Source organism: Protomyctophum bolini (genome assembly GCF_963924005.1).
Source record: "Protomyctophum bolini genome assembly, chromosome: 5".
In the NCBI taxonomy this organism is placed as follows: Eukaryota; Metazoa; Chordata; class Actinopteri; order Myctophiformes; family Myctophidae; genus Protomyctophum; species Protomyctophum bolini.
Genome location: NC_137866.1, coordinates 41,163,717 through 41,177,945, shown reverse-complemented (window position 1 = coordinate 41,177,945; position 14,229 = coordinate 41,163,717). Strand labels below are relative to the sequence as shown.

At 44.8% G+C, this 14,229-nt stretch overlaps 1 protein-coding gene across 3 annotated transcripts in view; it reads left to right on the top strand.

Moving 5' to 3' along the window:
• The window catches only part of fgd (faciogenital dysplasia), an 81,130-nt gene that overhangs the window by 38,323 nt on the left and 28,578 nt on the right, over nt 1-14,229 (top strand). For 2 of the 3 annotated variants that reach the window (XM_080764154.1, XM_080764156.1), the window contains exons 2-3: nt 9,992-10,162; nt 13,495-13,804. In XM_080764154.1, the coding sequence (XP_080620280.1) occupies nt 9,992-10,162; nt 13,495-13,804 (481 nt within the window). The remainder of the gene's footprint in view (nt 1-9,991; nt 10,163-13,494; nt 13,805-14,229) is intronic. The other variant, XM_080764155.1, reaches the window with a different exon arrangement.

Genomic DNA, 14,229 nt, shown 5'->3' with positions numbered 1-14,229 from the left:
TAACTTGCATCTTGAAACCGTTTAATCTCCATATTTATACCTTTTTGTTTCTTTTTGCAAATGAATGCACTACATCGTTAATAGAAGCGGAAAGAATTACCGACACGCCAACGTGTTTGCTATTTTGGAAAAAGTTAAGTTAAGTCAGGGAGTATTATAAATATTGAAGTAATTGAACCAATTAATTTATGAGAGCTTGTGGCTACCACCTATACCGTATATGATTATTACACTGGATCCATTGGAAGTTGGAACACAGGTTATTATTGTTCTTTTTCCCCACTCCCGGAGGTTTCCACCCTTCAGCATATGAGACCTGGATCATGTAGTATTTATCACGCGTTTGTCATATCCCACACTCAGCTGGACTTCCAGTAACTTGTGTCTATCCTCTTTGACCTCGTTGATGTCTCACATCTCAGAGACGTTTGGCTTCTGGAGTGACCTTTACAGTAGGTGTCAGACCCCCGCTGTCCAGTCCACCCACCCACCCTCCCCCACTGTCCAGGCCACCCACCACCATGGACACAATGTCTCACAGGGCTTTGGTAAATTAAAAAAGTGTCTTTCTGTGCAATATTATGTACAGTACAGTACATACAGTGTGCGATTCTGCTCATAGTATAAAGTCAACACACATTTGCCTACCAAGGCCACACAGAGTACATAACAATCTGTTATGTACTCTGTCTGTGTTATTACAGGTCATTACTGTACATCATAATGACACTACATGCAGGCGTTGCTAGGTTATAGTTACAGGATCATAACAAACTGTCCATGTTTGATTAGAGATCACATTGAGAACAGTACATTTAGATATTAGATGGTCTGGAAAGTGAGTTATTATTTTGCACCATGTTTTAAATCTTATTCTTGACTACATTCAAAACCCTAGGCTATTTTCATGCATCAACATTGGCTTAACTTCTACGCATTCTTGTATCTATCAAAAGCATTACTTGAATCAAATCGATTCGACAAATGAATTAGAATTCATTTTGAGTTTTCTTTTGACAAAATATCGTCCAATATCTTATTAATTGGTCCAAAATCAGGATGGGCATATATACGACTCAGAAATCGCCCGGGCTCTAGTTTCTAGTATGCATGTTTTGTGAAAGGCCTGTCCATCAGGTCTGTTCCTCTGGTGAAAGTAACAGTATGCAGTACTTTCTTTCAGAGTATCTGACCCACCTATACTCTCTATAGATGAGCCTGGTCGCCATAGCAATGCCCTCCTCCCTCCTCTGCTCTCCTCCATCTGGCCTGGTTTCCACGTTGCCCGGGACCTTTCCAAGGACGATGCCCACGCTGATATTTACCCGTCGACTCTTGTTTGTGGCGCGGCCGCTTCCACTTGTTGACAGTGACAGTGTGTTATTAGGGCGTCACACAGGGCAGACGGTGCTATTTTCAACCGGCTGCAACGCATAATTTATACAAAAATAACTGATCTTCAAGCTAACGGCGCATCTGTGCTCTGTTGGCAAGCCAGTATGAGCTGAGCTTAGCGCTGGTAACGGCAATGTAGCACTGAGTGATCTTCGTACGCAGTCATAGCGCCATGCTGTTTAGTTTGACCTTTATTAAGTACAATTCTCGTGTGTTTTCCCTAGAAGAAGCTGTAGTACTTTGTGTTTGTGACGTTTCAATGGTTAGGGTTGTTACATCTTATATAATAAGTGCATTATAGTAAATCCTCAACATTGTAGCAGCAGCAACAAATAATGAATAAAAAATACAGTAGCAGCAATCATACGTATGTGCATTAGTCACAGCACACTTTGAGCTGGTTAAAGGTGTGCATTCTAAATAATGTATTCTCCATCTGTGTCTGTGCACATTGCACAGTATATGTGTACATTCATGAGCGCATATATGTTTGTGTGTTCAGTCTTGTACAGTACAGACTACACTACCTGTGTCCCGTATCCCTGCACCCCTACAATCTCGTAGATCTGCTTGTAGATTGTAGATTGTAGATCTGCTATTTTCGGCAAAGTGGTTTGGTGTGTAGAGGGAAAAAGAGCAGACTAAGTACAACGTGAAATGTCAAGTTTACCAACTATCGAGGGTTTACGCAGTTAAATATGGTGATAATAACACACATTGACATGCATTTACATAATTATAGTGCTGTCAAACAAGCCTATGTGACTCGTTCTCCTACTCAGCTGTCTCTCTTCCAGTCGTGTCCCTCCCTGCAGCATGTCCTCGTGGACATCTGTGCCAGCTGCTCATGGCGGTGCAGTGTGGTGCTGTTCTGCTGTGCCCATGCAGTGACCCGCTTTCATTTGATCCCACACCCTCCTCCCCATCATGAACCACGGTACCAGCGGAGGAGGAGGAGGAGGAGGAGGTGAACCGCTTGGTTGTTCATTTTGTAAAACGGCACTTGGGCTTTTCTTCTGCGGGTTGTGTGTGTGTGTGTGTGGGGGGGGGGTCTTGTTGTCACGGTCTGAAGGGTGTCATCATCATCATGTGACCCGGTTATGAAGCGGCGTGATGAATGAAATGCATGAATTGTAATCTCAAGGCCAGCCAGATGCTGCATCACTGCATGGGATTGAATGGTTGCTACTGATCCGCACTTGCGTGCGCGCGCGCGCGTGTGTGTGTGTGTGTGTGCGTGCGTGCACGCGTGCATGCGTGCGTGCGTGTGCGTGCGTGTGGAGATAAGTGCTGTATAGTTGGAATCAGAGCTCTGTTGCTCCATGATAGAAATCTGCCAACGGCTGCCCGAGATTTAAGAGCTGGTCAATATACTACAGTGTACCACAGAGCTGGTCCAAATACCAGGGCATGCAGCTGCCATTACACAGAAACGCTAGATTTCCTTTCGCCACCCTGCTTTAGTATGTGGACATACAGTACAGTACATCCTCAGTATGACTGGCAAATACAGTACATCCTTATTTATCCTTGGGATTTTATCAATTATTCTCACTCTGTTCTATTGTCAACATTAACACTAAAGAGCAATTACGAAGTGGATTTGGTCTTGTAATTATCCAATTGCCTATCTCCCACATTTGCTCTGCTAAACAGTATATGACATCCTTATTCCAGCCAGATGTGCGTATACCTCCCGTCTCTCTGTATTCCAGGATGGGTTTCTCCTCCAGTCTCTTTTGACCAGCGGACAGGAATAAATGAAAAGCAGATCAAGGTCAGAACACTCATTAGAGTGTCTAGGAGGACTGGGGAAGGAGAGAGGGTGAGGTGAGAGGAGAGACAGATGGAGAGATAGATAGTGGTTGTTGATGGAGAACAAATGTGTTCTGTTAAGCTATCATTCTCCTCTTCGTACACAACGTTGTGTGTGTGTGTGTGTGTGTGTGTGTGTGTGTGTGTGCGCGCGCGCGTGTATGTGAGTGTGAGTGTGCTTCTGTGTGTGTCAGTGTAAGTCCCGTCATGGGTCTTTAAGCTCTATTGGATTGGACTGGCCTGTCAGACGGTCAGCTGCTACACATCGATGGCCATTACGACTGGGTCTGTCAGCATAACAGAGGACACGATCAATAGGATTGAACAGGGACCGGCAGAGAGACACAGAGACACACAGAGAGAGAGAGAGAGAGGGGGGGGCGGATAATACATATTTTGTAATGGTATTTTACAGGCACACATTATTGGATAGGGTGGGAGGTGTAGCCAGGACGACTGTTGATGGAGTTTATCACCTGGGGGGGGGGGGGGGGGGGGGGGGATTGGAGTCCTAGGAGGTTCCTGACTGATTGACTGTGTGTGCGTGTGTGTGCGCGTGTGTGTGTGTGTGTGTGTGTGTGTGTGTGTGTGTGAGTGGGGATTCGGTCAGACCGGCAGTTGGACCGGATTTGTCCAGAACCGAAGATCCAGTGTGTCTGTGACTCTAAGTACTCTGACAACGGCTACAGAGGCATGAGGCCATGCGTTGCCAACGGACAATGGTTGGGAGCGATGCCCTTAAATATTATACTGTATATTATAATACAGTGTATTAACTCTATATCCTGATACAATATATTATAGTTGTTGTCGGTAAACTCTCTTTACGGCATAGATTCACTGCAAAAATATCAAAAGCTAAAATACGGAGATAAGAGTTTTCTGCCTGAAAGCAGTGGTATTTGTTTAGTTTGGGTCATTGTATGTATAGCATGTCTCAATCAAATGTCAGCATTATAAGTAAATGCTCTCATTGTAAGAGCCAAGCGGATGCTGTCAGGATGCTGTCACTCCGTCACTCCAAATTAGGTGCTTTTCACCTGCGCACTTTTCCATTAAAAGCACGCATGCACGCATGCACAGCACACAGTACATTTACTATGTTTCCAGTGACGCACTGTCAAAATACCTAAAAGTATCCGTGGAACTACACACACACACACACACACACACACACACACACACACACACACACACACACACACACACACACACACACACACACTCGGTGTGTGTTTACAGTAATGCAGTCTGTCAGGTTTCCGTCTCCAGGTGCTGTTTATTCTGGTGTGTGTACCAGCGTTGTGTCTTGGCTGCAGAGACAACAGGTCTCTCACATGTCGGCGTCCATCCAGGGTGGAGGACTAGGAGTAGACTGAGGGCCCTGACAGAGCTTGTTGCCTCCAGGGTGGAGGACTAGGATTAGATTGAGGGCCCTGACAGAGCTTGTTGCATCCAGGGTGGAGGACTAGGATTAGATTGAGGGCCCTGACAGAGCTTGTTGCATCCAGGGTGGAGGACTAGGAGTAGATTGAGGGCCCTGACAGAGCTTGTTGCATCCAGGGTGGAGGACTAGGATTAGGTTGAGGGCCCTGACAGAGCTTGTTGCCTCCAGGGTCAAGGACTAGGATTAGGTTGAGCAAGGCATTGAACCCCTACCATGAAATGTTCTATGAGCAGGGTGTGGCTGTAAACAAGCATCTCGATCTTAGTCCACTTCCCTGGGTAAACAAAGAACTTTGCTTTGCTTTGAGGGGAATAATAATCGGCTTGTAGATCGGATATTTCTGCCGAATGTTCCCCCCAGAATAATGTTAGTTTTTGTTTTTTTTGTACATAGTCAAATATCGATTCATTGCAGATAAGAATTTGCTTGATTTAACTCAAATGAATAAACAACTCATTTAACTTTCTGCAGTCCTTAGCAGTGTCAACGGAGGGTTTTATGTGAAATGAAAATGTAATCATGATAACAAAAACAAAAATTCTAAATATTTGATTTAATTTACTATTCCTCACACAAAATTGCCTGTATCTCAAACGGTAAAATCAATATTTGATGAAGGAAATGAAATATAACGTGCCATTTTATATTCTGTATTATCATACAATTATGATGTACAGTAATCATTCAAACAACAGTTAATCAAAGTACTGAATGATAAGGTGACTGAACTATTGATTAATACGTTAATTGAGGATTTGATGTTGCTAGTTGCCACGGTAACCGCTCAGATCCCCCAGGACGTCGGCATGGTGATTATGATGTCCTCAGACATGTAATCAACCTGTTTATACTGTACGATGGCTGTATGGTCATATCCTGTTTATACGATGGCTGTATGACATGTATGGTCATTAAGTAGATCCTCTTCTAATTGCACCATATTAAATCAGCCCATACCTGTATGTGAAATGAAGCCTCTTAATGTCACTGTCAGGTGCAATCCTTGTATGTCCAAAACCATTTTTTATTACTTATATATTTAGAAAATAAAATTGTGAAAATGGCCGATCTGCTATTTTCACTACTTTTGTGCAACATGTATGATGAAGTTTAGTAGAGCATTCATTTATGAAAAAAGAGACGTTAATCGCTCCATTGCTCCCATCCATATGTGACTGATTCAATTAACCATTTAAGCCCTGCATACTTTCTCGTACAACAAAAATAAAATCTAAAATAGCTTATCTTATAGCTTATCTTGCACATTATTATCAAATTTCGTTTTTATTTCGCTGTGGATTGTGGCTTGGACTGTGAAGAGCACATGGGTGCCGTGATTTCCTAGCTGGGTGATATATCTATGCGACGTGGTGGTGACACACACACACATGTCACCTTGGCCCCCTGGGGCCCCCTGGGGCCCGGTGGCAGGCAGGTGACACAGATCAGGTTTGGCTGGTGGTGTAACTCAGAGCTGCAGTTCTTCCAGCACACCCGCCGACAACAGACAGTCTGAGACAGACCTAGACTTAGCCTTACAGTGTCTTTGTTTGTGTGTGTGTGTGTGTGCACGCGCATGCTGTGTGTGTGTATCCAGGGAGCTGGTACAAAGAGCAGCCACACACACACACACACACACACACACACACACACGCATGCACATGATTGGCACACTAAACTGGGAGTGCAGGATTTGTTTTGATATGGACTTTAAGTAGAGTTGGATTTTTCCATTCATTTGTTTCCTGGACTGATGGATGCGTGGAACAAACTGCGATGAGGAGGTAACGATACTACTTGTAATGTTTTAACCAAACCAGCTTATCCAGGTCAAGGTATATTTATACAATTTACAATTTAAGCATTTAGCACAGGTGCTCTTCCTCTTTATCCAGAGTGACTTACAATAAGAAAGGTAAACGGAACGCATACATCAAATGCAGAGAGACAGTAGTAGAACTACTGTAGTGCCTCAGTAAACTATAGGATCACAGGAAAACCAAGGACCTAGCATCATTCTAAACCGGGAACAATATACTATCAAAATAATACAAAATAGTACATTGAAACTATAGGATACCTGGAAACAATGAACATACAGGACCTTTCTAAAAATCTAAATTACATTTTAACCTTTGCGTAAGTCTGCATGGTTGCCATGACTCTGTCGAGTGTTACACCGTTTTCTTCTTTTTTTTTTAAATGAATATTCTAGGAAGTATATTAAAAAGAATTAGAGTGACCTTCGTACCTACAGTTTTCAGAGAACAACCAACCATGATGTAATGTATTATTTTACTGCCCTGCATAGTCTGCACGTCTTGGGTTCATGTGAACCATTACCTAATCGGTTGATCATGAAGTGTCAGCAGCATTGTGTGAGTTTAAGAGATGCGTCTCTGCTGTGTCGTCGAGTTCCTGTTTACCGTCAGCCTGTTTGATGTCCGGGCCAGGTTTCGCTCTCTCACGTAACCATGACTACGATCCCGGGTCTCCATAGATACGGGCCCCTATGCCCCTGTCTTCCACAGCCACACCACTCCTACAGACGTTTTGTTTGTTTTTCCCAAGAATGACCCTCGTCTCGGGGTCAGGAGCCGGTCTGAAGGACATGCCTCTTAAGTTGTTCATGTGGGTAAAGGTTTCCTATCTGAGGCAACTGGATACTTACTAGGCGACCCTGATTTATTGCTGGTATTAGTGGAAGGTGACAGAAGGAACAGTTTGTTGCTGGGCACCCCATGCAAGTCCAGGATGAACTACAAAACCCACGTCCACTAGGATTTGATTATTTGACCTGATTGATTCTATCCTGTTTTCCTTGCTGTTTGCTCGACCTCGGTCTCTTCTTGCCCTTTTCCAGAAAACTACAAACCAACGAAGCTTGTACGGATAAAATAATTTCACACACTTTTATCTACATCTGGGAACTTGTGATGTGACAACCAAATTGATTTCCAATTCTGAAAAACCAATCCACCACAATTCAGACTCTTTAATACCTTTCTACCTGTCTCGGAATGACATGAATGTTAAATTGAGATTTTTACTGTGAGAGACCTATTTCACAGTTTTTCAGTCCCTAAACGCATATTTTGCATTTTTTCATTGAATTTGCTGTTTAGCAGTTTTGGTATCTCTCTCCCTCCCTCCTTCCCTGTCTTCTATTCTTCCTCCCCGGGTGGCGAGGAGGCCTGCGGTGCTGCTGGGCGATGGAGCCACGTGGGGCCCAATAGCGTATAATGCCAAATGTTATGCATCCGACGTGCGGCGGTGTCGCACGCCGAAAACAGCCGCTCAACAAGCTCACGGCACGTCGTGTATGAGACGCGTCGTGATCTTGTAGATCAGCTATATTCTCGGCATAACAGAACTCATTACTGAGATAATTCTGTTCTTCCACTGCCTGGAGCACAGCTGAAAAGCAGCACATCGTTGTGACTGCCTGCTCGTGCTTCGGTGGGGGTTCTCTCTTCTCTCTCCGTGTAATTTTTGGTTGGGGGGGGGGGCGCTGTAAGTCAGCAGAGATAAGGCTGGCATGCAGTGAATATATCTAGTGCACATGTCCAACAAAGCCTGCAGGAATGGAAGAGTGGTTTACATAGCTGCAGTATTATCATAGTTCGACTGCAGTCTAATGGACGCAACACATCAGATAACAGCTACGCTAAACACGGCCTGTCAGCACGACGGCCGTAAAAAAGACCTACTGCAGTGCTTCTCTCTCTCGTGCACAGACCAAAGGCATGTAGAGTGTAGGTGCACGGCAAGAGTGTGTGTGTGTGTGTGTGTGTGTGTGTGTGTGTGTGTGTGTGTGTGTGTGTGTGCATCTGACAGACAGACACACTCACACACACACACACCGCGCACACACACACACACACACACACACACACACACACACACACACACACACACACACACACACACACAAACACAGGAAACTGAGTTATTGTGAAACATTGTAAAAATGTGTCCACAAATCCATCAAAACAGACGTGTAAGAGAAGTCAGAGAAGCATCTTCACTCCCTTATCACCTTGCAATATGCATCGCACGCACGCGCATGCGCGCGCACGCACACACACAGATACAGACACAAAAACACATGTGCACTGCCTGTACAGAGCAATTGTTATTATTGCAAATGATGCATATATTGTATGATTTACCTTTGCCATGGATTTAAATTCCTATTATTCATAGTGGATGAAAGGTTTTGTCACTGACAGATTTGGAAACAACTTTTCAGTTGTTCCATTTCGCTGCATAGCAACGGGACATCTGTCCGGTGGGCAGCGGTGCGTTTGTGCGTGCAGACTAAACAGTGGGAAATAAACCTGTCCCGCCTGTTCCACAGACACACTGTGTTATGACCCTCAACATGGACATATAACACATTATCAACCACTTATATTAGGCCCCGTTTTCAAAATCTTTCACGTTACATTGTTTTTGTTTGTTTTTAACAGGCGATCCCACCGACTTGCAATGTGACATGTTGTGTGCTCGTAGATCAGTCATTTTCACGTTTTTGTTTTTTTAAGTCTTCGCCTGAACATACTGTACTGTAGGTACGTCAAGGTTAAAGTGGTTAAGGCAATGACACATTTTAACACACACACACACGGACGTGAGAGAGCAGTGAGCTGTGCTGCCTGGGGCCATGTTGGCCTGCAGTCAGGATCGATGGTCCTCTCTGGTTCCTCTTGTTCTCTGTGTGAAACGCACCCAGGACACTGTCCTGTGCAAGGTCACCCAGCACTGCAGTGTTCAGCTCCGCTGTAAGACTACACTGGCAGGTCTAGGTGGTGCTGACGCGCTGGCTTTTAGATTTAGTTTCATGCGGTCAAACTGTGAAGTGTGTCTAATTGTCTAAGATCTGTGATTACTGTATGTGTATATTATGTGAAAGTAACAATTGCATTAATAATGACCTTTATAAAAGGAGGAGTATTGCAATGTACATTTCTGCGTGCACTCAGCAGATGGCCAGCTCAGACATTTCCTCAGTGGGGAGCTTTGATTGATTGATTGATTGATTGATTGATTGATGGACAGATAAGCTTGAGATCTCATCTCCATTGTGGTCCTTTGAGTGCAAACGTGTGTAAACTGAGTGGCATGTGTTTCGAAGAGGTGGAAACAGTGACACTTAGAACCTGCCCACAACCACAACTGGGCTATTTCATGCTTAGCTGTTAGGGGTTAAATGCCTTGCTCAGGGACACTTCAACATGCAGATGGGTGAGCCGGAGGTCGAACCGGTGACCTTCTGAATAGTGAATACCAGAAGGTCAGTTGTTTGATATACGCGTTTGTCTCTTCCTCCAGACCTCCCTCCCTCCTCCCTGCCGTACCAGTGTGGATCCGTGGAGTACCTGTGTTCTCCGCGGCTGGTAAAGAAAGCTCCGCCCCCGAGGACATGTCACGACCGACCTGCCATCAAGCCCCGCCCCCAGCCTGCCACCCCGCCCAGACCGCAGACCGCACAGAAGCCTCTAGGTAATAATATACTGGTTTAATTTCAAGGACACCCAGTTTGAGCCATGCATTTGTATTTGTGGCCACGGACCCCCATTAGCTTGATATACAAGATCACAACAAGCTTGCACATCTGCTATTTTTTTTATTCTTCTCCTGTCCCTGGCACGACACATTTTCAGATGGGGGGGTCCCCGGCCAAATATATGTAAATGTGGGGGTCCTTGGCCCCAAAAACGCTGATAGCTACTGGTATATATACTGTACTTGTAGCACTGTGCTGATACTGAGGTAAATAAATTATACTGTATATATACTGTACTGACCCATGTACTGTACCACTGCAGATAGGTTCACTATCATTACATCCACAAGGTCACCCCCACTGAGCAGTTATCCTTGGTCGATCATTTCAACGCCTATAATGACAGCCAGGTCTCAAAGGAGTTCTTCACCCCCGAAATGACTTTGCTCTATATCATTTACTCACCACCAGTCATGGCTGGAATGAAGAATTCAAAAAGCAAGAGAATCCTTTAAAAGAAAAAGAGAAATCCATTTATAAACTCTAAAACAATGCTCACAGTGTAATGCCACGTGCCTTTAACGAGTCATACTGTTCAGTACTTACAAACCGTCGCTTTTAAGCGGAAAGTATGTTTTAGCTGTTTTCTCTGTTCCTGTGTCTTCTTTTGTTGTTGTTTTTTGAGTGGTGTAACCAGTCCAAGGAACAGCAATGTCCGCCTATGTATGTGTTAATGAGCACCAGTATGACTATGGTACCAGTAGGGGCGCTGTTGTGCCAGAAACGGAGAGAGAGAGAGATAGTGCTGCACCGTTGCCTGCTAATGAGAGAGAGAGAGAGATTGGTTGAAATTCATTTCAGTTCAAAGGCCAGTATAAGATAGGCTGCTCAAAACAGTTATGTTTTGAACGTCTTATCACTGAACACCGTTCCCATGTGGATCCTGAGATCCACTAGATTTGATTTTGTTAGTATTGCATGTTACTGCCTGAACCTACAGTGGGATTAATAAGGTTGTTTTTAATGACCCACATTTATATTCCAGGAGTTTTCTAAATGATTATTAGTGCATTTTTAGACTTCAGTTCACTTAACCACTTAAACCCTGTATACTTAGTTGACCGGTGTACTCCACTGCTCTATACCAGTGGTTCCCAAAGTGGGGTCCGGGGACCCCCAGGGGTACCTGAGGGAGTTCCAGGGGGGACCCATCTATTTTGTTCATGTTCATAAAGTGCTAAAGTGTTTAAAGCAGTGGTTCCCAAACTTTTTCATGTCAAGGACCCCCAAATTGACACTACTTAGCCCGTGGACCGTACACATTTAGACGTCTACATTTAGACGTCTACATTTAGACGTCTGTATACATTTAGACCAGTGGTTCCCAAAGTGGGGTCCGGGGACCCTCAGGGGTACCTGAGGGAGTTCCAGGGGGGATCCATCCATTTTGTTCATGTTCATAAAGTGCTAAAGTGTTTAAAGCAGTGGTTCCCTACATTTAGACGTCTACATTTAGACGTCTACATTTAGACGTCTGTATACATTTAGACCAGTGGTTCCCAAAGTGGGGTCCGGGGACCCCCAGGGGTACCTGAGGGAGTTCCAGGGGGGACCCATCTATTTTGTTCATGTTCATAAAGTGCTAAAGTATTTAAAGCAGTGGTTCCCAAACTTACATTTAGACGTCTACATTTAGACGTCTACATTTAGACGTAGACGTCTACATTTAGACAGTGTCCCCCTGAGTGCCTTCCCAGTGCCTCCCCAGTGCCTCCCCAGTGTCTCCCCAGTGCCTCCCCAGTGCCTCCCCAGTGTGCCCCCCGAGTGCCTTCCCAGTGCCTCCCCAGTGTGCCCCTGAGTGCCTCCCCAGTGCCTCCTCAGTGCCTGCCCAGTGTCCCCCAGTGTCCCCCCAGTGTCTCCAATAGCAATACAAGAGCAATAATACAAATTAATCTTAATGTATTAATCTTATTAATTAATGAATCAAATTAATTAATTAATTAATCAAAATTGCGGCCTGTGCCCAGCACCATGCCAATGCTTTTTCCTGCAGGAAACACTGCTTGTGGTTGTAAATATATTGTTATCCGTGTTGCGAGGATGAGAGGGTACCTGGAAAAATATCTACCCCAAAAGGGGTACCTGGTCCAAAAAAGTTTGGGAACCCCTGCTCTATACCACTGTTTCCCAAACAGGGAGTCGCGAGACATTTGTGGATCAAAGAGCAATTTTTATGGGTCACGAGTCTCACGACTTGAGTAAAGAATAAAGATCCCATTTTCTTTTCCAAAATATATATATTTCAAAGAAATATTATTATTATTTTCAATAAAAATAATATATAATTTAATTGTATTACATTTTACCAGCTCAGTGGCCTTGTGTTTAGAGTGTCCTCCCTGGGACTGGGAGGTCGTGGTTTGATCCATTTTTCTTTGATACCAAAAACAAATGGGACCCAGTGGCTCCCTGCTTGGCACTCGGCATCAAAGGGTTGGATTGGGGGTAAGTCCCTGCGATATACTAGCGTCATGTCCAGGCCTGGGGCGTACATGTACATCAAGCTGCCTCAGTCACGCCACAGAAACAGGAGCTAGGCTCCTGCCCTATGGAAACAGGAGCTATAGGCTCCTGCCCTATGGAAATTCCATGAACAAAACAATATAATAATTAAGAAGTTTGGGTCCCGGGCAAACGTCTAATTTCTCTTTTGGGTCTCGAGCTGGCGAACCACTGCTCTATACGACTACTAATACTATACTACTACTACTACTACTACTACTAGTATTAATACTGATAATATCTCATAGTGCTTTTCTAAATAGCTAAAGACCTACACTAGCTCCACTCCTTGTTTACCTCTACACCATTATGTCTTCGCCTCATGATAAGTGGAAGTAGCAGAAGTAGCATATACCCATACACGCACAGAGGGAGGATACCAAGTTGTTTTACCTGCTTCCTGAATTGAATTGAGCCACCAAAATGACACAAAACACTACTTCCTCGAGTTGAGCATCATTGCAGCTCTTATCTGCAGACATAGACTACTGCAGAGTGCACGCACGCACGCACGCACTCAGTATCCTGTTCTGAAACTAGGAAGTTCAGTTCAGTGTCGGTCGCGTTCTGCAGATACATTTTTAGAACTCTCTGTTCTTGTCATGGACTTTTAACCGTTTTTTAAGGTGTTGTTGTTCATCAGGGATCACACACATGGACACAGGAATGGAGCCTTTCTCGCTTGGACCTTTATTGGTTACATGACACAAGATGATTTTTCTGTCTTTCCTCTCTCTGGCTCTCTTTTCCCCTTGACTCGTCGCAGTGCCCCCTAAACCTCAGCACCTGCTGGCACTGGGACAGGACAAGAAACCCAAGAGGATTCCACCTGCTCCGTCCAGGCCGCTGCCAGCGCCCCCTCCTCCACCCAAGCCCAAGCCCAGCCAGACGCCTCCTGGCCTGGGCACGCAGCCTCAGAGAGAGGCTCAGAAGGTGGGACTGCTCAGCCAGACGCCTCCTGGCCTGGGCACACAGCCTCAGAGAGAGGCCCAGAAGACGCCTCCTGGCCTGGGCACACAGCCTCAGAGAGAGGCCCAGAAGGTGGGACTGCTCATCGAGAGGTTTGAGAACTCAAGGTACGACATCTTTTGAATTTCAAGAACCCCCCCAGTTTCACATGCATTAGGCCACGGACCCCGATTTGATACGTTTAAATTTTTTTGTCTACACTGTAAAATCCTCAGTGTTTAATTACGGTAACTCTCAGAGTTACAGATGAGACCCAGGTCCATTTGGACCCCTGTTGGTCCCCCGGACCCGACGTTGAGAAACAGGGATAACATTCCTCATTCACCTTACTTATTGAATTAGTGTCATGCCAAGAGCGGTTGCAAAAGAGTTCATGCTCGAGTCTGGGTATGGTGAGTGAATGTACCCTATAATAAGTCATGGTAAATGGTATGGCAGGAATGACAGGTAGTGCACGCTCCGTCTAACCATCATTATCACTGACAGTTTATGGTATTCGTGTTCTTGTGTTGCGGTGAGAAGTAGATTCCAC